General features: G+C 42.2%; 2 protein-coding genes across 2 annotated transcripts in view; one reads left to right on the forward strand and one right to left on the reverse strand.

Moving 5' to 3' along the window:
* Positions 1-6,200, forward strand: part of b4galt5 (UDP-Gal:betaGlcNAc beta 1,4- galactosyltransferase, polypeptide 5) — a 32,024-nt gene extending 25,824 nt beyond the window's left edge. Inside the window, exons 5-9 of the mRNA XM_069140700.1 lie at positions 152-268; positions 374-561; positions 649-771; positions 1,281-1,382; positions 1,992-6,200. Coding sequence (XP_068996801.1) covers positions 152-268; positions 374-561; positions 649-771; positions 1,281-1,382; positions 1,992-2,139 — 678 coding nt within the window. The 3' untranslated portion in view covers positions 2,140-6,200. The remainder of the gene's footprint in view (positions 1-151; positions 269-373; positions 562-648; positions 772-1,280; positions 1,383-1,991) is intronic.
* A 4,521-nt stretch (positions 6,201-10,721) lies between these two features.
* On the reverse strand, positions 10,722-27,553 carry LOC138193458 (EMILIN-3). The gene is made up of 6 exons (XM_069141531.1): positions 26,887-27,553; positions 15,446-15,568; positions 14,145-14,467; positions 13,619-13,965; positions 13,148-13,498; positions 10,722-12,575 (listed from the first exon to the last, which is right to left on the reverse strand). Exons 1-6 carry the CDS (start codon positions 27,069-27,071, stop codon positions 11,430-11,432), a joined length of 2,475 nt encoding a protein of 824 aa, XP_068997632.1. The 5' UTR covers positions 27,072-27,553; the 3' UTR covers positions 10,722-11,429.
* Positions 27,554-27,640: the final 87 nt, after the last annotated feature.

The following is a 27,640-nucleotide window of genomic DNA, read 5'->3' on the forward strand; positions in this document are numbered from 1 at the left end:
CACTGCTAATAGATCACAACTCTCATCTGCACACATTCAACTGCTCGTGGCTTTATGTGTTCCTGTATATTTATACACGACGTATCTCTATTTGTCTGCTTGTCCATTTTATTTCATGCCTGTTGTATTTTCCTCCATTTTGTGTCCCCAGGTGGCAATCCTAGTTCCATTCAGGAACCGACATGAACACTTGCCCATCCTCCTGAGACACCTGGTGCCAGTGCTGCGGAAACAGAAACTTCAGTTTGCCTTTTATGTCATAGAGCAGGTATTCACATTGTCATTTACAGAGATTAACAGTTTCGTGTGGCAGAAATACTCTCACTGCTTTACAGAAGGTTATGATATCACCGGATATCCTTTTTTTCTCTAGGCGGGTACAGAGCCATTTAACCGAGCCATGTTGTTCAATGTGGGCTACAAGGAGGCTATGAAGGACCTGGACTGGGACTGTCTAATCTTCCACGATGTGGACCACCTCATGGAGAATGACAGAAATTATTACGGCTGCACAGACATGCCCAGACACTTTGCTGTCAAACTTGACAAGTACTCCTACATGTGAGTCCTGATTCTGCCTAGGTGGGAATACACAGTAAATCTATTCTTACTTAAAATGAATCTAATATGTGTAATTGTCCCTCCAAGGCTTCCATATAATGAGTTCTTTGGTGGTGTCAGTGGCCTGACGGTGAAGCAGTTCAAAAAGATGAATGGATTTCCTAATGCATTCTGGGGCTGGGGAGGAGAGGACGATGACCTCTGGAACAGGTGGGGGAAACACACAGACACGCGCGCGCACACACACACACACACACACACACACACACACACACACACACACACAGAGGCACTGGCCTATGTGACAGAGCTGCAGCATGAGGCTGACGGTATTGTTGACTTTAGGCGTACTCAAGAGATGAGTTAGGCTTGTTGGCACATAGCAGGCTTTTGTATTAGTTTTTTTTTTTTTTCCTCCGTTTGCCTTTGCCTCACAACATTTCCCCCACCTACACAGCTCACAGGCAGCTGTACACACACAGGGCTCTCAATATACACTGCCAACTCTAACTGTTTGACTTGTGTTTGTTTCCGCCTCCATTACACATTCTCATTTGTGTGCAGTAACTGTGAAATCTTTTTTTTCTTCTCTATATTTGTATATCTATACCATGTTATTGATAGTGTGTAATACGATAGCATAGCTACCAGACCGCTCATTATTATGATGCACACTGTGTACATTCTTGATTAACAAGGCATCAAATATGTTTGTCTAGGGTGCGGTTTGCCAATTACACAGTAAGTCGACCACATGGCGAGCAGGGACGCTACATGTCTATTCCACATCACCATCGTGGAGAAGTCCAGTTCCTGGGAAGGTTAGTGTCTGTGTATGCACAGTTCATTCACACACAAAACATACACACACACCCTTTGGTTAAAAGTGGAAGCTGATAATTGCAATGAGGCTTAGACTCATGTGATGTAAGCCAGTCACATGAAAAGCCAGAGCAGTGACTTTGAGAGAATTTCAACTCTTTTAAAGACTTTGCATGTGATGTGCTTGTATTATTACTTGAAACAGCCCGAGGAAGAAATGTTTCTTTCATTTGTTAGAAATTTCAAAGAATATATAACAGGTAGAATAATAATTAATACAAATTGTCCTTTAGAAAATAATAGATAAATCTACCCTATATTTGCCATGATAGATTTTTGCAGCAGTAATCGTATGATAATCCATTGTCATGAAAATGAATACGCGGCCGAGCTAATTCTGTCTAAACCACAGACTAATACTCTTAAGATCAGCCACATGTTACCATACCATGGAAGCTGATGAAACTTGTTTATCTACATTTTATCTCAATGTTTTCTAATGCTCAAGTGTCACTTACTTCCACTGAACATGAGCATTAAATATGTTTGTACTTTGTACTGTATTCTCTCAGTGTTTACTCTTCTTGATTGAGTGTTTGTACTTGCAGGTATAGTCTATTACGTCACTCGAAGGAGAGACAGAAAGTGGATGGTCTTAACAACCTAAACTACTCCCCACTCATGTCCCGGAGGCCTCTCTACACCAACATCACAGTCAGCTTGAGCAGAAAGCTTGCACCCATATCCGACTACTGACGTAGGCAGAGCTGGACTGCAAAACACCTGGGAATCAAAGTCCTCTGGGACATCAGCCATATCTCACCAGTTGCAGCACTGCTTAGGACTTTTTAGTTTTTTAGTTTTTTGCTTTGTTTCTTTTGTTTGTATGCAAAAAAAAAAAAAAATGGAGACTCGAATAAGTATGTTTGATAAATCATATAAGAAAATAGGGATAAATGCTGCACTTGTTTGTGCCACAGTCCATCACTCCTCTCATCTGGGCTTCTCTAGACTTCAGTCTCCACATGCCTTTTGCACCATTTTGGCCTTCAGCATCCATTCATTGATTCATTTTCATATTCTGTCCATGATGAGCTCCGCCCTGCACTACTGTGCTTGATTATAAAAAAATAGGCTATGATATACACGCACAATCAAGTGTACGCACACGCCACACATGCACGCACGCAGGAATTTGACTTATATGTGCTGACGACGCGGTCCTAAGGCTTTGATTTTTTTCTTTTCTTTTCTTTTGCACTTCTGATTTCATAAATGCAGTAAGCCTGTGAGAACATTTGCATGCACACACACAACCACCACACAGCAACTTTGACCAAGTGGACTCTTGCAGCTGGTTCTGCATAAGGTATGCCAAATCTACAAGTGAAGAGAGCAAGAGAAGATGATATAAAGAGTGAGTGTTTTCCATCATATATATTGTGTGTGAAATAGTTTGTTATAAGTTCAGAGAATATTAATTCTTGAATCATCTTGTACCAACTACATTTTGTCTTTTGAAAATACCATTTAAAGGCTGTGATGTTTGTGTTTGCATAGTTGCATTGAATGTTCTGTCTGCCTACAAGTGTCTGTTTGTTGGAGTGCGATGCTCATCCTGTTAGCAATAAGCTGTGATATCAGACAGCAGAACTTAGCCCTGACTTCCTCACTATACAAATGCAATAGCACGGGTGCTAGCATACCCTTATTGGACGACAGAGAGGAGTGACTGTGTATGCAAACTTCACATTCAACTCAACTTTGCCTAAGCAAACATGCCACCCTTTTCGGAACTCGTGCATGTCGTTGTTTGCGTGTGTGTTTGTATAAGTGAGGGGGAGCTATGCAAATGGCTGCATTTATCTTGTTGTCAGTGCAGGGTTATCGGGGTGACCTCCAGGAGACTTGGTCTCTGAAACTCTGACAGACTGACTTTAGACCTCACTTTGCGTGTGGTGTGTAAGTCCAGGCCGGGGAGAGACAAACCGTTGCTGTTGCCGTTTTAGATCCCGCATCCTTAATGTTTACTCACCACAATTTTTTATCGAAGAGAATTGGAGGTAGAGAATACTTGATTGCTGTCACTGTCAGTGGTGTTTACAGAAGCTTTTGCTTTGTTATTTTTCAGATTGTCTAGCGTTTGTAATACTGTTTGCCAGCCCTGCTCCACATTGGGTGCTGTGAAAATCGTCTCTCTTCAACAACCAATCTATGGCTGCCTTTATTTTTTTAACTGTGACAAGTATCTAGACTTGGCGAGGGAAAAGCTGATCTGAATGCTTATCTTAGACGTCAGGCGATGACCACTGATTCGTTTTGTTAACTTGTGTGCAGGCATTGGCTCGTGAGTTTCGTAAATCAGACTTCGGGGTGTTGATCTTAGTAGAGTATTTGTTCAGTGGCATGCAGCCTAACACTGTGCATTGACACAGACTCACAGCCCTCTGGCAATACACAGCAGTGTAATGCGCCTCTGATTTGTGTTTGACAGTGTTGATTTTGAGTAAAATATCCCAATACTGTAAATGTAGTTCCTTTTTAAAATATAATACAGACATACTGTCCTCACTGTCTGTCCTCTAGTCATGCAGCTACTTCATTTCACACAAATCGCCTTGTATGCATTTCTTGAGATGTATCTATTGGGGAAAATGTGGGTGGTCGACAAACTGTTGTGTTCCCACAACAAAATAAGAAGTAAAGAGGCTGGACCTCGTTTTATTTATTTGATTGATTATTTTCCTTAATTGTTCAGTTTTTATTTTTCTTGGGGTTGATGTGATGATTTGTTAGGTGACGTATGACAGACTTTGTTAGATGCACTGAAACTTAGTTATGTGTATTTGTGTGGGATTATGAGGTTCAGGTCTGTGTAAACGGGTCAGTTCCATTTCATCCAGGCCCAGATTTCCTCTACAGAAATGACATAAACAGCTGGTAGTAATGAAATGGAATGGGACCCGTAGCCTGGTGTTATTCATCCTCTGAACAGACACGTTGGAGGAGGAGGCCATTTTGTGTGACAACCACAGGAAGAGACACAGAATCAGAAAATGCTAATGGTCACCGTCTTTCACTGATCACCTCCATTATACTAATTGATAATCAATGGTGCTGACCTTCCAGAGCTCCCTTTGAGGGACTCTCTCTACATGCTTACTGGAACCAATACTGACGTCATTGAGGCTGGTATCGACTGGCAAAGCATCCTTCAAATTTATATGGCTCCTGCATTTGATTCCAACCTGCATATAAGTGGAGTAGATATTTAATGCATTTACATCCGTACATTCATAAGCCTGTTGCCTTTTCATCATGCCAGGTAAAGCTAATCCACGTATTGTTCTGGTTCATTGCCATAAGCAGATGCACGTGTTTACCTCCTCGCCAATCACTCAGGAGGTGCCCAGTGGAAGTCATGGACAGTAGCAGCATTTGTGTTAAGTTTTCTTTTCCATGTGTGTTTGAGTGAAATGGCTAAACCTCTCTGAGGTCTAACTGTCCTCCATCTAGATTTTGAAGTTTTTTGATTTTCAGTTTTGTTTTTTCGGCACTGATACGAAAATTATTTTTGATGACCTGGTTGTGAACAACTAGCTGGTTCTCTTTGTAGTTCTTGACACATCACACACTGTATATTTGTTTTTTCAACATTTCATTGCTTTAAATTAAAAGCTAGATGGACATATAGTTAAAGCCAAATGGTTTGAATATGAGTGTTCAGGTGAAGATTTGGACCGTGAGGTACGTCTCGATATGAAGAGACACTCTGGACGACCTAGATACTCTTAGAGTCAGTATTAGGCTCTATGCTCAACAGTGTAGAACAAGCAGCTTCATCAGCTAACAGCATATTTAAGATGTTATTTTTGTGACTACGAGACAGCTTTGTCCACTAGATTGATGACTTAGTAACAGGGCCCGAATCGGTCAGCACTCTCGCTTTTTTCTAAAATGGGAAATGGATTGATTTCAGTTGGTGATAAGAGCATGCTGGCTAGTCCTGTTATTTATAATGTATGTGGTCTCAGTCCAGACCAAGACCAAGACTGCTGCTCACTAAAGAGGCTTCATTGTACCATAATCTCACCTGTTCTGATCCATTCTGTGTCAGTTTAAATGAAGGGACCATTCTTTGGGCCTCTGACAAGACTGGCAGCCTTAAAGCTTCTTAATTTATTGCAGTGTTTTTTTTCACTCAAGTTTTTATTTTTTTTATAAGCAAAAATATTTAAATTGAAAAAAGTGCATATCAAGACACTGATCATTGTAAATATTGTTGTGTGTAGTGTTTTAGAAATTCTATAAGGTCTTAAATCACTACAGATGCTAGCATAAAGAACAAGGCTTCAGGGGGGTTTGGCTGGCGGTTTATCTGGTGCCATTTAAGTGCTAGAGAAGCTCACACAGTGACATCAATTGTTTTACATCACTGCTTCCCAGCACGGACTTCCTTTCCTCAATGAAAAAGATTCTCATCCCATAAATTTTCGATTCCTCTCACGATCTCAAAGGTGTTCTGCACTCCGCAGGCCTCCCTGTGCTTACCATGCTGTGGCAGTAGGAGAGACACGTCACGGCAGATGTAGGCATCAGTCTTCATGTGAAGTTCAGTGTCTTTGTTTCTGCGTGCCCTGTCTCTTTGATGGTGACAGCAGTTGGAGTAAGGTGTGGGTCACAGGAGAGTACTGCAGGATGGCGATGTGTCAGCCAAAAACACCTCATGCTTACGATGCAATGAAACACAGGCACCCAAACCAGCGACACAATCCACTCCAAAATCCACACAAATTATTTTTTTGTATGAAAGCTAACTAATAAATAAAAAAAAAACAGAAAAAGGATACAGATTGCTAAATTTAAAATATATCTTCTCTGATTGTAAGGAGAGAAATTCTCCTTGAATTGAAGCCATTTGAAGCCACTTGTCAAAACTTGATGTCAGCCTTATGTGGATCTGTTTGTGTATTGGCATATTATCTTTTGATTATTGAAATTTGTATGATGGAGATTTTCTTTTATACCATCATTGTTATTGTCAAAATACACCAATAAAATGAAACTTGTAAAGATAAATGTCTTGCTGCCCATGTGTTTGTTCTTTGCATTGAGGTCCATACACTTTCAGTGAGCCGCCTGGAGCCGCTGCCTCTACGAAGCGTGGTCAGTGACTCTTAGAAATGTTATGAATAATATTGTGTTTATAGTGCATACTATCACTGCTCCACAGAACGTAAATATGCAGACTTTGGCATGTTTCCTGTTAAGAGACATTTAGTTTACACCTCATTAGTTGAACAAAACGCAGAGCACAAACTGGCCACAGTTAAGAGCATAGGCTGCCAGTGACAGAGCTCAACTGGGAATATTGTACTGTATGTATGTATAATATGGAATAATAGCGGGGGGGGGAAATGCAAAAATGCAAAGCATTTTCGGACTGTTTTGCAGTCATCTAAAAATATCTATGTGAGGATCCTTAATTGATTTTACTTAAAAGATTAACTGCTTGCATGACCATAGAGGGGGCTGTACACGGTGAGCAGGATTATAGACAGCATCACGTCGCCTCTTAAACACTCTTTCCCGAACAGAGGTTTATTGTCTGTGTTTTTGGCTCAGACACCAGGCCGTTGGCTCTTGTGATTCACAGTTAGCAACAAAATTCCAGTATCTTGGGACCAGATTCCTCCGTTTTAGTGCACTCCTTTTAATTGTCCCATTTTCCACTCTTGTCAGTGTGACTGCTCTGCTGGCAGTTTGTACAGTACGCATCCGGATCCTGAGACAAAGACCATGCTTGTTCAGAGCCTCGATAGCCTGTCACCCAGAGAAGAAAATAAAACACAGAATGAGATGCTTTGACGAGAGGTCACTTAAGATTCATTGAATCAGAGCAGTTCCAGCCTTGTGGCATTTAGCACATTAGCTGCGCATCTCTGCTGGATAACAGAAGTGACAGCTGATAATTGAATTATGCTCTCAGAAAAGGAAATGCTAAGTGGCAGGGATGAGATATCTACATGGGACTTTAAATGTGTTCCACAGAATTTGTGCACCATTATTTGCCACACTGGTTTATTCATCTATTGGAAAGGAAAAAGAGGACTAATTAATATTAAGTATTGTGCTTGAAAATGTGCAAAAACACCCACATTTAACTTGACCAAAAGTGCACCTGTTCCTTTTCCTGCTGTGTAACAGTGGTTGCAGTGTTTGTGAGTGTGAGTGTGAGTGTAAAAGAGAGAGAGAGAGAGAGAGTGTGTGAGCGAGAGAGCGGTTTGGCAGAGGCACAAGAGCCCGGCTGGAGCAGCCACATCTTAATGGAGTCTGGGAAACACAAGGCTTTGGTATGCTAACACCAGTGTCACTTAGCTGTCAGACACACACAGAGGGCAGCTCTTAAGATCTCAAGGGTTGTCTTGGCATGTGTATACCACACATGCCAGCATACACACGCACACACATACACGTCCGTTATTAATGCATTCACACGCACTCCTTGAGTGTTGTGCCACTCAGAGGCTTTGATGTCAACTGTGGCGCCTCTTGCCTTTGTGTGCTCCTTGTGTGTCTGTTTCAGTGCACTTCTCCCCGCAGAGTGTCTTAAACTGGAATCTGCATCAGGAAATAGCTGAATAACTGAATTCGTAGCTTTCAGTGGTGCAGAATGGTGTCACACTTTTCATCCACACTTCCTCCTGCCTGCCTGTGTGTGTGTGTGTGTGTGTGTGTGTGTGCCTCCTCTGAACGCAGGCCCAACAAAGGGAAACAACCACAGAGACATGCCCTTTAGCTTTCCACATTTTTTAAGCTCCCTGTGTACCTTCTATATGATATATGTGCTGACATCATGCATTCAAGCGCCAGGGCTATCATATCTGGTTAAATCAGATGTTTGAGTAATAGAGAACAACAGTGCCTTACGGGATGTGGCCTACGTGCATGTGACTGCGTGTGTGTGTGTGTGTGTGTGAGGGAATGTGAAACATCATGCATGTGTGAAAACAAGAAGCATAGGAGGCGAGAAAGGAACACTACCCATTTGTGAAGGTCACATGAATTTGTAACATTCCTTGGTGTGACATAACTATTTGTCATGGTCTCAGGTATGAGCATTACCCGGCATTAGAGCGACCTGCTGCCACTCCTCCTTTCCTCTCATCTTCATCCCTTCTGCTGTGTCTCCTCCAGGTCACTGATAGGACAGTTCTTCGTGTAGCGCTGCTTCCTAAGGGAGGCCACAGAATCCAGCTGCTGTCGGGCCCTGGGGTTTTAACTTACACCACTGCTGTTTGCCCTGTTTTAGCTCACTGTTTGCGTCATTTTTTTTTTCTCCTCCAGCTCCTGTTGTGGCTTTCCAGTCAGGATACAAGGCACACAGCGGAGGGACGAGAGGGATGTAAACACATCTGCTACCACTTCTCACATTATTCCTCCCCCTTGACACTGTTGTGCTTTCTGTTTCAGATGTCCATCCTTTGCACTCCTGGCTGCCATGCCCTTGTCACATCCCTGTCTATCAGCTCGGGTATTTCTCTTCAGCGAGCATGGCTCATTCTCTCAGGTCTCCTCCTCCCTAGACTGACTGTCACAACCATATTATTCCCTTCTCGCCTCACGTTTTTACTCTGACTCTGTCTTTCTCTACTATTTCTCCTGGATTTCTACTGTCTCACGCTCATGACCATCTTAGACTATTCCTCTTATCCCTCAACTACTTCTGTCTCCCCATACGAATATGCTATTCATATTTGCCTTTTCCTGTGACCTCCACCCTCTCCATCCGTTCTGTATTGCCCCTCAAGCATTTTTATTTTTATGTCTTGCCTCTGGCTTTCATTATGCTGTGATTGCTTCATCGTGTTCTGGTTACTGTGAGATGTTGTCTTTAAAAACTATGTGCTGATGCTGTACAGAGGACCTGCTGATGGAGCTTCGATGTAGCAAGGTCATCTAATTTTTACAGCTCGTTTCACCCGGCTTCATTCATTGTCATTAAGTCTCACCTAACCTTTGACTCTACAAACACTTTAATACCCCCCACACTTTCACCTAATGGCCTTACTTTATCATCTGACTGCTGCATGTGACCACAATCTTGTAAGTGGGTGTGCTTTTCAGCTTTGGTAAGATGTACTCGTGGTGCTACATTTCTATCAAATGAGCAGAGTTTCCTTTATGCAGCACTTTGGGAAAGTCAGAGGGTTTGAACAAAAATGGATTTCTCTCATAAAAGAGCTTAGTCTGTGCAGTCACACCTCAGACTCCTGCCGCCTATATGCTGCACAGCATATATTAATGATGTATTTCTGGTTCCCATTACATGCTGGCAGACAGTTAATATGTGAGAGATGTTGCTGTCCTAAACTATGTGCTGATATTCTGTGAAATCTGCAGACCGTGCAGCCTGGCTACAGGCTTAGTCATAATTCAAAATGTGTTTACTGTCCTAATTCTGCTGTAACAGACACTGAACTCTTTTCCCTTTCCGTATAGTTTATTATTTTCAGTTTAACACTGTGACTTTTCATTTGTAATGAAGACGTCAACATGAGGACCTTAATTGGGGTGCAGTTCAGTCTTTTATTTCGGTCATTTTTCAGCCTTTTATCTGGAGTCTATTATTTGCTGGTTCAACACCTTTTCAGTGAAGGACAATGGTAGTATTTTTTTTAGATCTGTTCAAAGATTATTGGGGTGAAAAACACCACATCTTGGCAAGGTAATTTATAATGCTGTTCTATCTGCTTGCAAAAAAATATTATTGTGTTAACAACAATAACAGCATTCAAAAGTTGACAGGATATTGATGGTGAGACTAAGACATTGCTGCTTCTTCTTTCAAAATGTGTGATATGCTTTAGTATACTTTTGCTCAAATCTTAAATGCAGCGCAGAATCTGAAAGGTCAGAGAATTTGCTATGACGCCCCAATCATTATCATATTCACATATATATTTGGTATGCTTTTGCACAGCTTTCTTCTTTGGATGTTTTAAGAAGTTTGCACTTATTGATTAATTAATGTGTTGCCAATTCGAAAAGATAACAGTCTTGGATTGTTTAAGTTTAGTTTTTCTTTTATTGTGTGTATTTATTGACCAACGATGAATGGTTGGAGAGTATTTTCTATTGCAAATACAGAGAGATGCTCACTACCCAACCATAATAACTCCAAACTGAAATCCAGACTGACTTCATAAACTTGGATGTTAATTGAATGACGTTTCTTTTTCAGGGTAAAATTTTTCACATGTATTTTGAATAATAGGCCTTCATTACCAAAAATTCCATCCAAAACACAAAGACACTTCCACTCTCAGCACAGTTCTCGAGTGTTTCAGATTTTATTTCTCTTCCATCTACCATGCCATGTAATGTGTTCTCACTGTCCTCCACTGGTGAATTCTGGAACTTCTCTGCAACTTGGAGCAATGCGGCAGGAAATAAACACAACGGCCAAAAGCAGAAATATATCAGCCATTCTCAAACGCGTAAAACAAACGTTTACAAAAACGTAAATAGCAACGTAAATAGCACCAAGATGACATACAGTATTCTTTAAAAAGACCAGACAATGTCCACACAGAGGATGTCGAGTGTGCTAGTCAGCAGAAACCCGTAGCAGCGTTTTGTTTGTTTTGTTATTTCTCTAATACAAACAGTTTAACATCATAATAATGCAGTCACTTCATATAAGTTAAAAAAAAAAAAAAAAGGTACAATGTCTAAACAAAACAATCATGATCAGAAAAACAAATGCCCTATAAAGTAAAATCTCAAGGGAAAATATTGCCCAGTTATACAACCTTAGGCGTGTCTTTGTGTTCTGCGTCTGCCTCTCCTCACATCACTAAACTAAATACCCACAGGACATCTGGAGGCACTGGGGTGAGGAGCTTCAGGGAAATGACTTTCATCAGTTCAGTTAATTTACATCTGTGCAGATGGGATTGGACGAGAGAGGAGAAAGCAAAGGAAGTCTCTTGAGCCTAGATAAGAAGCACACATGAGTCTTCAAAAAATTCTGTAGTTCAATGCTACTGGTCTTCTTTTTGGTTGGCTGCTTCCTTGGCCGCGCAGTCTTTGACCTCCCGTTTCAGCTTGGATAGCTGTTCTGAATGGTTGGCCAAGGTGCCATTCACCTGCGCCAGGTAGGAGTCAGAGTGTCTCTCAAGTTCTGCCCTGATCCTCTCCAGGTGCTCTGCCAGCTCCCCCAGGCTGCTGCACTGGCCCTCTACATGGCTCACCCTGCTGTCCACGTCCTTCACCTCCTTCTGCACCTCTTTTGCTGTGCTGCGACAGCCCTGCAGCTCTCCGGCTAACTGTCTCTTCAAGGCCACCAGCTCTCCCTTCAGCTGGGCCAGCCGCCTCTCCCCGGACCCAAGCAGGGAGGCTTGGTGGCCCATTAGTTTGGTGATTCCCTGCACCTGATTGACTATCTGGTGCTCCCTCTGTTCCCATGATGCATTAGCGTGTCCCACTTCAGTGGTAATGAAGCTGATGGAGTCCTTTAGGCCCTTCAGAGTGCGGTTCACAGAGTTGATGTTGACCTTTAGTAGTGTGATCTCTCCCTGGACCAAGCCCTCTGCATCCTCCTGGGCGATCCGGAAGAGCAGGTTCTGCAGAGTGTTGTTTAGGCGGTGCAGCTGGTTCGAGTGGGAGTCCAGACGGTCTGTCATCTCCTTTCCCATCCCCTCACACTCCTCCTCTATTCCAGAATCACTGACACCCCCTCCTGGTGGGGTGGAAGGTGAGCAAGAGGAGGTGCAGAGGAGCTCCAGGTCTATTAACTGTTTCTGAATTCCACTCAGGTCTCCCTCCACTCTCCTCCTCACAGACTCGATCTCCGTCTCCAGTGCAGGGACCACTTGACCCTCCAGAAGAGCCGGGGCAGTGGCATTACTCAGCTCCTCCACAGCCACAAACACTCTCTCCTCTAGAGTCTTCAGCTTGTCTTCCAGCAGGGTCTTGAAGCCGTCTATACCACCAGGAAGCCCGTCTACTCCATCAGGTCCACCACTGGTGGCATTGAGTCGGCCCTCTATGTCCACCAGGCGGGTCTCGATCAGAGTTTCTACGTGGATGCTCTGTTCAGTGAGGGCCGTCTGCATCTGTCTCTGAGATTCTGTCAAACCTTTAACAGACTCCTCCAGAAGCAGCACGCGCTCAGACAAGCTGTTCACCTGCAATAATCAAATTATTTTTAGTTATTTTTCCCAAATATCCCACGTACATTTTAACTATTTTGTGATGTTCCCCTTTTAGTATCATAGACTCAAATGTATTAAATGAATAGTTTTGTATTTTCTGAAATCTGATTTGCTTTCTCTTTGAGGATTAGAGGAGAAGATTAATGGTGTCATGTTTGTGCAAAAAAGCTGAAACTACAGCCCGGAGATACAATGTAGTTAAGCATTACTGAAAACAAGCGGAAACAGCTTCCAGGTTCCCAACATAACAATGTTCATTTATATGTTTTTTTGTTTGTTTTGTTTTTATAAAACCACAGACATATAATTTGTAAATGAATTATCTTAGACAAAGACTGGCTACTGTATTCCTTCTTCCTCTGGACTTCCTCTTTATTATCCAGACATCTAAATCTTGTTAAAAAAAAAAAAAGTAAAGTAGCCCACTGCCCCCAAATGCAAACTATTCTTTAAAACCTACATTTTGGTTTCTTCATTTGGTTTCTCTTTGTTCAGATCACATTTGATAGCACGTTGATTATATTACCATCGCATTCATGCCATACCTGTCCGCAGCAGCTCTCGGTCAGAGTTAGACCCTGAATCTGAGCCTGCAAAGTGCCCAACTCCTCCCTGAGCCCAGTTTCTCTGCCATCCAGAGACTGCTGCATCTGCTCCTGGCCATCCATGTGCTCCCTGTGGCACAGCCTCTGCACCTCACCGATCTTCTCATCACAGAGGTTCTCCAGGCCGGTCAGCCGGCGCTCAAATCCATCCAGGATCTCAGCTCTCACCCCAGCCAGCTTGGCATCTAAGATCTCCTCTAGATAAAGGGTGGAGCCAGGGACAGGGATGGGCTTGCCTCTGGCTCCTTCCAGCAATCTCTTTAACTGACCGTCATGACCCAGGACCATCCCCTAAATACACACAGAGGAGAGAAGGAGACACAACTAGCATGTATAAAGGCAGGAGTAAGATAAATGATTCCTTTCAAACTGTACAGAAACTGTGTGTCAACTAATCCATCATATTGATACCTGAATTTCCTCTAGAATGTGAGTCTTGGCTCTCAGCTCATCCTTCACTTCTGTCACTCTCCCTGCTAAGTCTCCGAACCCATTGAAGCTTTCTCCTCCGTCCAGTCCACCGGGGTTGCCATCTGGGATCACCCCAAATTCCACTGTGGAGTCGGGCACACGGGGAGTGTTGGGCAGCAGAGACACCAGGAGTTTATTGGTGTCTTCCCGGAGGGATGTGCGCAGGCGCTCCTCGAGGCCAACTACTACTCCATTGAGAGTGTCGAGACCCTGGGTGAGTCGACGCAGATCCTCTTCTACCCGATCCAGACGCTCACCCGTCACCCCTGAAATGCCAAATTTGTTTCCTGTATTTTCAAGCGTAATAAGAGAAAGGAGAATGTTTTAGAACCTTTTTTAAATGTGTAATATCCAAAGTGGCTGCTTTAATGCACACATGCACAAATACCAAAAGACACAATAAATTGAATGGCAGAAAACTAGGCTCGGTGATTTAACAATCGACCAGTTGGAGTTCAGCTCTCACCAAAGTTTGGTTTGCCATTCCCAGCAGGCAGTTGCCCTGTAGGTATTGGTCTGTTGTTGGGCCCACTGGGGAAGGGTCTGCCTGGCTCCACCTGCCCTCCTCCAGGCCTCTGGTCCACAGGGGGTGTAGCACCATGGGGGAAGCCCTTCAAACCCGGGCGATGGGGAAAACCTGCACCCTTAAAGGGTGGCATCATGACGTCAGGCAGTGATGTGGGTCCATCGTGGCAGTTTTCTCCGGAGTAGCTGGGACAACATCTCCACTCGAGCTCGGTCACTGTTTTAAAACCCACTTTGTACTTTGGTTTGTAGAATGTCCTGTACCTGAAGTAAATATGATAAACAAATGTGTTTACTATCAGACGATAAGAGTATCTTATTAATAGCTGACATACAGTATACCAGGTTCTATCTGAACTGCTTTTGTTTTAACTCATTAAGAGCACAGAGCTCCAGCAGAGATAAAGGGATGAAGTTGTTCTCTACGGGATTAAATATGGATTAGAGGAATATTAGGAGATTAAATAAAGTGTGGTGTAAATGATGTGGCATCAGAGGATCGGACCTGAGTCAGCACCCAACTTCAATGTTATCTCGTTCAAGCTGAATTTCAAACTCTCTCTACTAACACACAAACACACAAACATACACACACACACACACACACACACACACACACACACACACACACGCATTGATTAATCTTTTTAAGGATAAAATCCACCCTAATTTCCCCTGTGTGGGGAACACATAGTGGTTTCAAGGGCAGATAACATTCAAGTAAAGTTTTAAAGTATTACTTCATACTGCAAAATAATACAATGCTGAATATTTAAAAAAGATAGGGTTCAGGTAAGGAACAAGTACAACGTCTAAACCAGAATAATCGAGAAATAAAGAGCTCATCATCATTTTTTATGCATATGCAAATGGTTCTGCTAGTGTTCCTTAGTTGTACAATATTCACTTGAATAAACAATCCATTTTTTACTGCATTTCTTTGTCAAAGGACTCTGACTACCAATGGATTTGCACACAGCTGAGTCTAAATCAGTATTTGAGCAACAAACTTCTGAACACTAGAGGGCAGCATTGACATGTGGTATGTCAATGTTGATCTGCAGTATATTCCACAGTGCTCTGTGCTGCAGTTTGTTGAATGGAGAGTAATAATTACACACTATAAACCCCATAAAAAATTTTTTTAAAAATGTAAAACCTCAGTGCACTCACACTGGGCTGTAAACTGATTTATAGCATTTTGCAATGTTTACATGTTGTTATTTCCTTTGAATAACTTACATGACAACAGGACATTTCTGACCCCAGATGCACTTGGTTGTATACTCAGCCTTCACATAGGTTGCCACACCATCCTGCATGGTGCATGTGATGTTCTTCTGGACCACGTAGGCACAGTGGTTTCTGTGGGGACAGCAGAGGGAGGTTGGACTCAAACAAGTAGAAGCACTGAAGTAAATATCGTTGTAATGGCAAAATGTGGTGCAACAGTAGGACAAGTAAAGAAGCACAGCAATATACTGTACATGTAGATACCAAACACACGCGTCACCTTGAGGGATGAGACCAAATAAACAAAATCCTTGAGTGTTTTAAATTTGGCAAGGGTCCATTTTATTGCTATTTCTTTTCTCAAAAAATGTCTCGCTCTGAGTAGAGACATGATTGCTGAAAAATCAAATCTTTCACAGTAAGTAATAGTTCAAAGCATGCTGCTACTCCACCTACCTCTGCATCATTAGATTACTTCTTCCTGACAAATATGCTGTTCAAAAATGAAGCCTCCCTTGAGTTCAGACTCCGTTAAAGCTTTACTGTATTATTTATCTCGTGGTTTATAGTGAATGTCCTCTATTCTGTTGTATAGTGCTTCATTTAATAAATTTTTTCTTCTCATTCTGAGTCTGCATTTTGATTGTTCCCTTGTTGCTGTTTTTTCTTTTTTTATGATTGATGCTTTCTTAAACCAATATGATGTATGTTCATGATAGATGATGCATCTTGTATGCTTTATAAAATAATAGAAGCTTTGAAGACCTTTTACAGAAGAGCTACAGTATATGTTGCATATGGATGAATTATATTAAGTAGCAATTCATTGTTTAATCCAAACCATAAAACTGCTGACATCAGTCATAGTGATGACAAAGGGTTTGCAGAGAGCTTCTTCGTTTGTCTTTTGTTTCCATTGAGATAAACATGGGAATTCATTGTCAAGAAATATCACATAGGCTGTTTTCAATCCTGGAGGATGCTCTGATGCATCTACAATCAAACACATAACTAGAAGAGCACACAGAGAGTGCAGACCTTTGCCAAGGCTAACAGTTCACTCTTCTCTGACATGCAAATCTGCATCCGCAACCACTTTATGTGTCTGAATATATTTACAATTGTAGTTATGTAACAATTGTACTGCTTATGTTTCTCCATACTGACTGCTTGTTCTATCTGGTTTGAGTCACTGCATTTCTAACATGGCCTATGTTTTGTCACTACTGAACGTTGCTGCCATCTACTGGATTTTAAGATGTTTGGCATTTAGTAATCTTGCAATCTAAATGAAAGTGAAAATTAATTTGAATCCACTTCAAAATTTAATTGGTTCTTCCTTAGCCCATGCTTCACCTTTCCACCAAATTTCATGTAAATCGGGCTCGTAGATTTCCCACAATCCACCTGACAAACATGCAAACCACACCAAAAACAGAACCTGCTTGGCAGAGGTTAACTTCACTGTAGCTACTTTTGAGCAGTTGTTGCATCACACTGGAACTGGAGCTGGAGCTGGACCTGGACCTTCTCTGTCCCTCTCCCACTCTTTATTGCCAGTGCAGCTATAGCAACTGCTAAATGTTCCCCTGGCCTCTGCGCAACACAGGAAATGATGATCTGTGCTCTTTAGGCCCACATGTGAAGCATTTCTTACATTCAGAGGGGAGCATTTAATAACACATGCAGTACTTAACGTTGCTCCACAGCTGTTTCAGGACAAATAGAAGTGTTTGGAGCAGCAGGGAGAGACTCGGGGGCTGAGGAGGTTCTATGCGCCAAGTTAACAGGTTCAGAGGGCTAACAGACAGGACAGCCTGTTAGAATCTGTGAGAAACCAATGCACTGCTGCAGCTTTCTGCAAATTGCTGACCATGTTGACAGTGTTTTTTATGTGTGTGTATGTGTGTGTGTGTGAGTGTGTGTGTGTGTGTGTGTGTGTGTGTGTGTGTCCGCTCTCCCTGTGTTGACATATGTTAATAGCAGTAGAAGGAAAAGGGCAGGAGTCAGAATGACAGAGCTCCTTTCATACCAGCCTGACAATCTGCTGCCAGGTCATGCGTTGTTAAGGAAGTGGCAGTTACGACCTTAACTGATGTGGTATGATGGGAGCTCTCAAAGCACTTTAAACTCATACGTGCAATTTGGTTGCTGCAGATGATTTTCTCACCGTAACAAAAACAAGGGAATTCTGGCTGGAAGGATGTATCGCATGGTGCTTAGGTTCATAAAATGAAGGCTGCAAGCTTAAACAAACAGGGCTGCTTCATTGTTTCTGGTACTGTTTCCCTCTCGTGAAAACCAAACAAATAGGAGGACTCCTGTAATGTGGCAATGCTGCTAATAATTTGCTTTCATGCTGTTTTTGTTCTAACACCCCACCTGCAGTCTCTGAGTTTAACACTGATCACTCCCTGTGCTGTCATCTGCTGCTCAGAATGCTTTGCAGAGAACACACGGAGCCTTTGGTGCCAAAATAAATTAAAACAAATTTTAACATGTGAGGTATTTGGCACAAACATATTTGTAGAAGTTGTTATAGATTCCTGGAGTTTGGGGAAAAAAAAAAACCAATACTGTCATCCAGAGAATATCAGCATTATAGCAAGTGGTTTACATTGTATAATATACTCCGATTTAATGGCTATGGTTTACTCCTCATGAAATTAAAGATTTACTGACTGGATCAAGGAGAATTATGACATGTTTTTTTTAATGTATGAGAGAGATGGTGTAAAAGCTCTTAAAGGCATACAAGGATTTGTGACAGCTGATGGAGAGCAGCCCCAGTGGATGTCAGTTAAATGTGTGACCCCCTTCTTACACACTTACAGGCAGGGCCAGTCAGTGAAGTGAAAAGTGATCGTGTTCACCGGTTTGTTTGTCAGGTGCACATCTCGGGGGGGGGGGGGGCAGTGACCTTCAGATTCACACACAATGTCTGAAAAGTGCAGGAATCCAGATGTACATGAGAAGAAGGGGGGGGGGGGAAACATTTCTCCTGTGCATAGGTTTCTGTTTCTGCCTTTCACTCTCTCTCCCATTGCCTTTGCCTGTTTTCACAGATCTGTCAATGTCATTTGAGTGATATTTTATCCTCAGTGTCTCACAGACATGGGGGGGTAGGCGGAATCTGGCTTTGTGAGACTCAAAGTTGAATGTTGAGATAAATCCTGTCCCTCTGCGCTGCAGTGTCGGTGAGGGCAAGAGGAGGTCACCTCCCCTGCTCTGTAAGACTTGAGTTTCAACTTGAAAGATAGTGATAATGTGTGTAAGCTGACAATGACACACACACCTGCACATTTTATAGACACAAAACAGAACAATGAACTGCTTGGCCCTTTAATCTCACACCCAGAGAGACCACACTGCTCTGCAGGAAAATGCCTGCAGAAGCTTAACACCAGAAATACAAACCCGTGATGTGTAAGTGGTCATATGTGAGATGAAAAGTGCATTGATTTTTGTAATAGTCTCAGCCATGTCCAGCAGCTGCACGGGAGGTGAGAACTTTGTTTGGGCTGCTTGCGTGTGGGGGAGGATCTCCAGCTGGGACACTTTAAGGGAAATCAGAAGTCCTGATTTGAGATCAGGGGAATATGAAGAGCATGAAGAGGAGAAGAGAAGAGAGTGATAGCCTATTCTGAGCTTTTTCCACACCTCATCTCTTAACCAATGTGGCACAAGGAGACTGGTGTTAAATACTTTCTGCTGTTTGTTTTAGCACTCATGGGCAACAGAGGGGAAGGGTTGGCCACACAGGATAACCCCCTAAGTGCTCAGACAGTAAAAGCCACCTAGGTCAAGTCAACTTTATTTATGGCTCACATTTAAAAACAACAGGCACTGGCAAACATGCACAACCGCAATAGATTATCATAATTAACAGTGGCAGTAAAATACATCAGACATCTTCCATTTGTTAAATATGCCAGACAAGATATTGCATAGCTTAATATGATTCGTCAAAGAGAAATGAAGTTTGAAAGTGAAGAGTTTAAGAGGTCAAATGAATGAGACAAATAAACCATCTGTTCGTTTGGGGCAACAACAGGGTATGAGGTGCCTTAAACTTTGCCCATGGAACAGGATAAGCATCTGGTCAGAGTACCTGAGTGATCTAGAAATGGACGAGGGAAGTAGGTCACAGGACCACGAAGTTTGCTCTCAATGCTAATGAATCCAAACAAGACTGTCGTCATGCTAGCTGCTTCGTGAAGCTGCACTTTGGCCTTGTGGTGCTTTCCGTACATGTTTACACGTAGATATGTCATTGGCCGCTACCGTTAATTACACCGCTATAGTGCGAGACTTTTATGTATAAATGAACACCCTTTACATTTAAGCCGTTGCCAAAGTAGTTCACGCAATCACCACCAGGTAAATCTCTTTGTATTTCACAGTTCACTGAGTTTTTAAATCTGGTGTCTGGTAAAACATTCCCACATTTTGTCAAATCTGAAGGGGGGAGGGGGGGGGAGCAACAGGTGCAAACAAGGGCCAAGGACACATCGGCATGCAAACAGGAGGAAGCGGGGATTGAACCACCAATCTTACAATTAGTAAGCGACGCGCTCTACCATCTAAGTCAAAAGCGACAACAAACCAAGAGAGAACCTCTGCAATTAGAAAAAAGATTTAGGTGGAAAAAGAAAGCTATTGACGATGAGCACCCAACCACCACGGATAGTCATCGATGTGGCTTTTCCTCGTTGGAGTGCTGAAGAGAAGGTACTAAGGGCAGATACAGATAGTGCATTACTGCTCCTGGACAGGTTAGTATTTGTAGAATCATTTCTGAGGGTTATGGAGCTATTATATGTTTTTATCATTTTTCTGACCGCCAGAAGGGGTCGCAAAAAGTTGTAGACTGCAAGTGTAAAACAAGGATTACATAATGTGACGTATCACAAATGAAAAGTGTGACTTGTCTGCACAATGCTCCATAAATGCTGTCAATTGATACTGTATGTCTAATCTTCCATATATTTGATTCTAAACACTTCTATTTTGTGTCACTGACAACAGCAAGAAAACACCCAAATATGAAAAACTAAGTATCCAGCTGATCCACACCCTCACTGAACCACCCAATCCCAAGTGATTTAACTAATTCAGTATCATGCATGTGTTAAACGCTGTGTATCCCTGCTTCACCTGCCTTTAATCTGTCCTCCCCAGTTAATATCAAAATAGTCTTCACCTCTTTTCACTGTGACAGGTAAGCCACACGTACTATTTCTCTTGGCTTTCTCTCACTCTCCTGACTCCTAAATATTGTCTTTTTTCTGTCATTGGAGCATGGCATTTTCTGACTGCTTTTCTGCTCCCAGAGTGAATATTTCCAGTATAGCATTGCAGTTCCTAAATCACTTCACAGCCTCCCAGGGGGAAAGCAGAATTCCCGTCTCAGATTCTCATGTGGAGCGTTGTCGGCAAATATTATTGCTGCTACACCTCCACCCTGTGCTGGACCCAAATCAGCTCACCTTTCAGTCCCCCCCTTCTTCCTCATAACCTTTTTTTTCATTGAAATATAAAAACTGCAGGTTATCCCTGTTTAATTATACCAGGTTTTGGTCTTCCCTGTGTTTCTAACACTATTATGACTTGATTTTTTTTCATACATCTCGTCTATGTTACCTCATAATGCCCAACTTGCCTGGCCCTCTACCTCGCCACTTCTCCCTCCACTGCCTCACTTGTTTTGACACTGTGGCAGTGAAGGGCTCACCTTCCTCATTACTAACCACACTCTCACCTGCAGGGGTTCCTGACTGTTTGAACCCCGGCCACTGCTGTTGGCTCTGACAGATTTATGACTGAAGAGGGCCAGATAGAGAACCATGCAATCTTGAATAGGACTTATAACAACTGTGTCTATAGGCTAGCAGGTTTCCTCCAGGGTCCATCTAGTTTCATATATGCTTTTAACAATGCCCATTTCTTGCAAATTGTCTTGAGGATTGCGACTGCTATTGTGGCTAATGATTTGGGTGACAGGAAATACGTGATACTACCAACTCTAAGACCAAGATTATCTCTCTGTCATTCAGAAGCAAGTCACCTCCAATTATTGTAGCCAGACCATTACTCATATGTTTCTCGAATCACCTCTAATCATTGTTAAAGCAATGAAATCATGTGGCTATTGTCATCTTCTGCAACCTTTAGTCAGTAAAATTTGAGATCAACATTATTTCTCATAAGTTGTTTTCTTTAACAGTAGTATTTCTGTTATGTTGTACGGAGAGGCTCAAATAGTAGTCACCAGTAGTGAAATTTTTTTTTTTTACCAAAGCACATAATCTTCTTTGACTAAACTCTGAGCTTTTGAAGTAAAAGAATTATTAGATTTGCTAGACTCACTGTACCGTATGTGCCATAAGCGTAAGCAACATGTACAATGCTTAATTTGGGTGTAAATACACTGCTGAATTATAGACAGTATAAAAGTGGAAGTAGCTGCCAGGCCTGAAAAGTAAAACCAGTGTGGAAGTGCTGTTTTGAAGCCTCGAATCTGGCATTTTGGCAATCGCCATCTTGTTTTGTTTGAGCCAGAAGTGATGGTGTTTTGGATGAACTGGGGAGATGCAAAGGGTGGATCTCACTTGACTAAGAACTGGAGGACACTAAGCCTGCCTACCTAAACTGGAAATCTGACTGCACCCCTGGCATGTCATTTGAACCAGACATGCTATCGAACATACCTCTGTTTAGAGCCTAATTTCTAATTAAACACAAAATTACTTTCTGAAGCACCACCAGAGCACTGATCAGAAGGAGTGACTTTAGCTTGACACTATAATGATATGAACAAAATATTTATATATTTCAAGTTGAATGGGAGTCTATGGAGCAAGATGTTTTTTGGAGCCAGCCCCTTGTGGCCCTCACTGGTATTGCATTTTGAGGCTCTTCAACAAAGGTTTAGCTTTTCATGAATAGATATTGTGTAAATTTGTATAGAAATTATATGATACTGAATGAAGTGGTTTAGGTATACACCTAAACCACTTAAGGGCGTTAGAGGATTTTTTATTTTTTTCTCCTGGAAAAAATTATTTGGTTTTTAAAGGTTTAATTAATGTTAGGAGAGGGACTTCTATTTTTTTTTTAATGGTAAGCTAAGCAGGTGATTGGCCTTAATGGATAGATATGAGACTGGTTTCAACCTTCAAATATGTCTCTAATCTGATCAGTGAAGACATGTGGCATCTTCTAGGATCCTAATTGATTTACACAAACCCATTTCCCAGTAATAAATATATGGCTGTTGGATTATGTTTCACCTGCTTTGTAGTGGCAAAGTGCAACATGAGAGATGCTTGTGAGATGGAGGATACCGTTTTTAAGTCTGCCCTTCTCTTTTGGGACACAGGAATGTGTGACACAGAATAAAGGTGGTGTACAACAGTTATATGTACAGAATTGTCTAACAATTTACCATATTTACAGTGGCGCTGAGGTGCAAAACACAAAACAAAAAGAAAAAAACATTCACGCTTTAGAGGGGTGGAACGTCACTGCCCAAGACCAAAGAAAGGCGCACCAGGTCAGGTGCACAACCAGGTGGGCTTTCTATTACATTCCTGGGGCTGTGCGGCATTAATTCATCTCCTATGTCAGGCCGTCAACCCCAACCTTTACTGTGACGATCTGAGGCGTCTGAGGAAGGTGTGTGTGCGATGGCACTTGGGTTCTCTAATGCGCCCACTCACAGCGCCATGATAACGCATTGTTTCTCACCCACAACATCACAATTGTAACTCCCCATCACCCCTACTCAGTGGATATGACTCCCTGCTGCTTCTCTCTGTTCCCCAATAATTTGTCACAAACTTTGATGTGCGTTCACTGCTTCAGTTTCAGGTGCGTAAAACATCACCGATGCATTTGGATTGCTGCTCACAAAAAGTGTGGAACTCAAGAACTGATGATGATCAAGCGACGGAACCTGAACCAGTTACTCATTAGGGTTAGGCCTTTCTCCTGCTCCAGCGAGCAGCAGTTGGAAATTATTCATCCGTTCTCAAATCTGTGATTAATAATGAATATGATGTCATGCCTGGTTAATGTTCTGCAACATGGAGTTTTATCTGATGTGATGTGTGATCATGTTCATTAATAAAGTCAACATGTCAAAATCAATGCGAATTTTTGCCTTTTTGGTGACCGAATTTGTTTTATTGATTAGTCCAACTCGCTATGGTGGCTAAGCTAACATTTTCTCCATTAACTATGGCCAGCTTTAATTTTTGCTTTCGGCACATCTATCGGAGGTAAAGGCGTGGCATACTACTAGGGATCAGTACATAGCGGTGATGTACTGCTGAAGAGATTGTTAAACTGATAGAACAGCCGCTTTCCCATCTCGGTGCTGCTGCCTGAAATCCTCCGGAAACGCAGCTAAAGTTGATGGAACAGCTAATGACTCTATTTCCGTAATTTTTGGGCTGCAAGTTGCACTTCAGGACTGCTCCCTAATGTTGTGCTTTTTCATTTTCTTTTTGCGCTTTACACTTCAGGACTATACGTTTTTGTCGTTGCAGTTTTTCTTTTTGTATTTGTGTTTTGCACTTCAAAGCTACTCATTTTTGTGGTTGTGTTTTCTTTTTTTGTGTGTGTGTTGTGCACCTCAGGACCACAGGTTTTTGGGGAGTTTTTTCTTTTTCTTTCTGTTGTTGTGTTTTGCACCTCAGTGCCACTGTACATATTTCTTAAATCTTTTCAAATAATTTCGTCTGGGAGAACATGTGAAAGCAAAAATGGCAACATTACAAAATGTTGAAATGCAATTGCTTTGAATTACTTTTGCCTCTTTGCCAAGCCTTGGATGAAAACATACTTTAGGACATCTGAACTCCCTAAACAATTGTACCCATGAAGAAATATAAGCCTCTCTGCAATAAAGTTGTGACAAGTGCAGTTTTGTAACTGTCTAAGATATCACAGTCCACAACTATAGGGCCATATATTTTCTCACAGCAGCAAGTGGTTGGACTGAATGAAAGGAATGACTGTGAAATCAAATCACTTGCTTTGCTGCCAAAACATAGATGATAATTCAACATGAAGACAAAAAGTCTGTGGTGCCCCAACAGCTGAGAATGCTTAAATATCTCACTAAAATACAGCCTGTTTTGTACATGTGACTGCATGGTCAGTAAAAAACAAGGGTTAAAATTTACAAGCTGTAAAAGTGCTTGACTGAAATCCTTCACAAAATCCACATACGTTTGTACACACTTAGATTCAAACTTTCATACACACGTCATAGCACCTGTTATTTTTAAGTCTCTATTTCCACTGACCAGTCAGGCTGACAACAACTGAGCTCATATATCTGTAGTGGTGGCCCGACACTGACACGTCCCCGGGGCCCGCTGTGTCCAAGATGGGTCAGCAGCTCTTGCATAAACACTATAGTTGGACTCACATGTTGGGAAATATTACCAGCTACCAGCAACAAGCAATTACTGACTCTGTCTTTACAACGTCTGGTTAATCTATTAATCTTGGGGATTCAGACCTGGAAATGTGTCTGGTATAAATCAGCTTTCATGAATATAAATAAACTTCTTTGGCACCACTGTCAAAAAGTAAATTGGGGCTACTGTCATCTGCTCCCACTATGCTGGAGGTATTAACAGTGACGATAAATGTATGACCTGATGCACTTCATACCTTTCTCTATTCAGTTTCAAGTAGTGCTGAGGATTGCAATTTTACAATCCATAATTTCAGTAATTGCATCACAGATTCCTCTCCCAGCGACGTTTAACATTCTGGGAGTTAAAATTTCAGCTCCAAAATGGTCATATTTGTACATTCTAGCCGTGCCTTAAATCACATGCTCGAGTTAGTACACTCATATTTAGTATACTTACTTGTGTAGTACAAGAACTTCGACAGAGTAGTGTTGTCTCGAGTAATTACTGAGAGCACTGCATGTTTCCATACCTGACAGAGTGAATGTACATGTGCACTCAAAATGATAGGCGTAAGTACGTAAATACACGATGTGACACAAAGCGTCTTTCTTCTTAGCTGAGTTGCTGACTGTAGTCAACATTCAGGAATCCCCTGGTTATATTCAGAGCTGTAGGGTCTGTGATCCCTGATGCTTCACTAAAGCTTCACCTGATTTCTGGATAAGTGAATAGTAAAGTTGATCAGTAAATAACTCTAAAACATCAGCTAATTATGTGAATGTGTGACTGTGGTAAAGTCACCTTTAACAGAGCTGCGCCTAATAATGAAAATAAATAATGAGTGTGGTTAATTGCTGAGTAATTGATTGCAGTTTACAAGTAGGAAAAGTTACATGAGGAATAAATGCTGTGACATGTTTAAACATATGATAATGAGTTGACTGGAAATTAAGGTAAGGAATAGGAATGGATGAAATTACATTGTTCAGTGAGAAAGTTAAACGATGTGGACATTGGATTCAGGGTGAGGGATGCTAGACAGCCTGTTCAGTGGAGGTGAGTGTACATGGCAGACTGAGCAGGGCAGGGCAATCAGCCGTCTTCTGTAGCAGTTTGAGTGAAGCAGCAGGTAGCTGGGGAGCTGTCCAAAGACATAACAGCTCTCATGGGAAGCCAAGCAAAAGAAAAAGGGGAGGAGGAAAATGGAGGAAAAACCAAAAGGACCCTGCAGGCCAAATATCAACCATCTCTATCCAGGCAAAGTATAACTTCGAGTTCTGTTTTATCTCACTACTTTATCACGTTCAATGTCATGCATACAGCTTGGTACTGTTATTCTTCCTCTGTGTATATGGTTTAACCACCCTGACAGTATGTGTCCAACATATTTTTCATCACATGTCACTGATTGAAAACAGAAGAAGACTTGTCTGTTTTGATTCTGGAGAAGTAAAGAAAAAAACATCTTTATGTGAATCCAGTTGAGACCACAGTGTTATTGCTTCAGTATTGATTGGAGAAGAATTGTGCCACTCCCTTCAGGCAGCGGGTGCCCAGCTGTACTGTACGTCTGCCTCTAATTGAGACCCCCTCCCTCCCCTCCCGAACACACACAGTGACTGAGGGATCAGTACCCTTGTCATCAACTCAGAGTCCCCTCACTGCACCATAAAGACCATAATGACGGCTTTGTTTTCGTAGCGCAACATGTCATTGTTGCTATAATGTTTATCCCTAGCCACAGATGGTTTTAGGTGTGAACCACCGAAAAGGGCTGATTTTGAGTAAAACAGAAACAGAGTGTCAATTCAGGGATCGGTTACCAAGCTGATTCCCTAACTAAAACCATATTCCTGCAACTCGCTGGTAACATGGGTTTCCTAGGGGAAATGCAGTATGAGGTGGATCCGGCTTGAACTCTACTTGGAATGCTTTTAGAAATCAATACCCTGCACCTTGGAGAGAGAAATAAAACGTGCTTTAGCGCCTGTGGTGTGTCCAAAACGGAGCACTTACTTGTGCCGGGTCATGGGCTTGTTTGGTGAGTGGTGAGGGTTGAGTCCAGCCTTGTAGAGGTTGTATCTGTTTCCATAGAAAGGGTTGACATGGCCTCCATAGAAAGTTCCTTTACTGTCCACCACAGAGAGCAAAACTCCTAAGAGAAAGGACTGTGCAATAAGTTGAGACAACTTGGTCCTCATTGTTGTTTTTTTGTTTTGTTTTTCCTAAGTCTTCAAAAACTCAGATAATTCCAGAGTCTCAAAAATGCAACTGCCTGGTGAGGGAAACCAGTTAAAGTTGTAGATTTAAGTTCCTCAGAGTGTTGTTTTGTTCGCCGTCACACGTGAAGTCTTGTTTTCTTCAGTCTGCCCTGAAGGACACAGGGAGCCCAAACAGCTGTAGCATCAGCAGCATCTCGTCCTCTACACCTTCAGCTTGCACACTAACCAAAATCTGAGCACTTAGGAGAGAGCAGAGGGAAAACTAGTGAGGCTGAAGAGGGAGGGGAGAGGAAGAGGGCAAGGAAAACAACACAAAGGTGTGCTGGAGGAGGGGAAAGAAGAAAGAGGAGAGCAGGACAGAGGAAAGAAGGAGGGAAGACAGTGTGAGTGTGTCTAGGAAAGTTTCAGCTCCATATACACACATGCAAGTGTGTACGAGACCTGCTGACAAGGCTCGACCCTCCAAGTTATCTGCCCTCTGCATGAGTGAGAGTGTGTGTGCAAGAAGCCGGGTGCTGCTCTGCTGCCTCTGAAGGGGCAGGCAGACA

This window comes from Embiotoca jacksoni, unplaced genomic scaffold, assembly GCF_022577435.1.
Source record: "Embiotoca jacksoni isolate LCO1_2020_lvr unplaced genomic scaffold, fEmbJac1.0.p SCAF_9, whole genome shotgun sequence".
Lineage (NCBI taxonomy): Eukaryota > Metazoa > Chordata > Actinopteri > Embiotocidae > Embiotoca > Embiotoca jacksoni.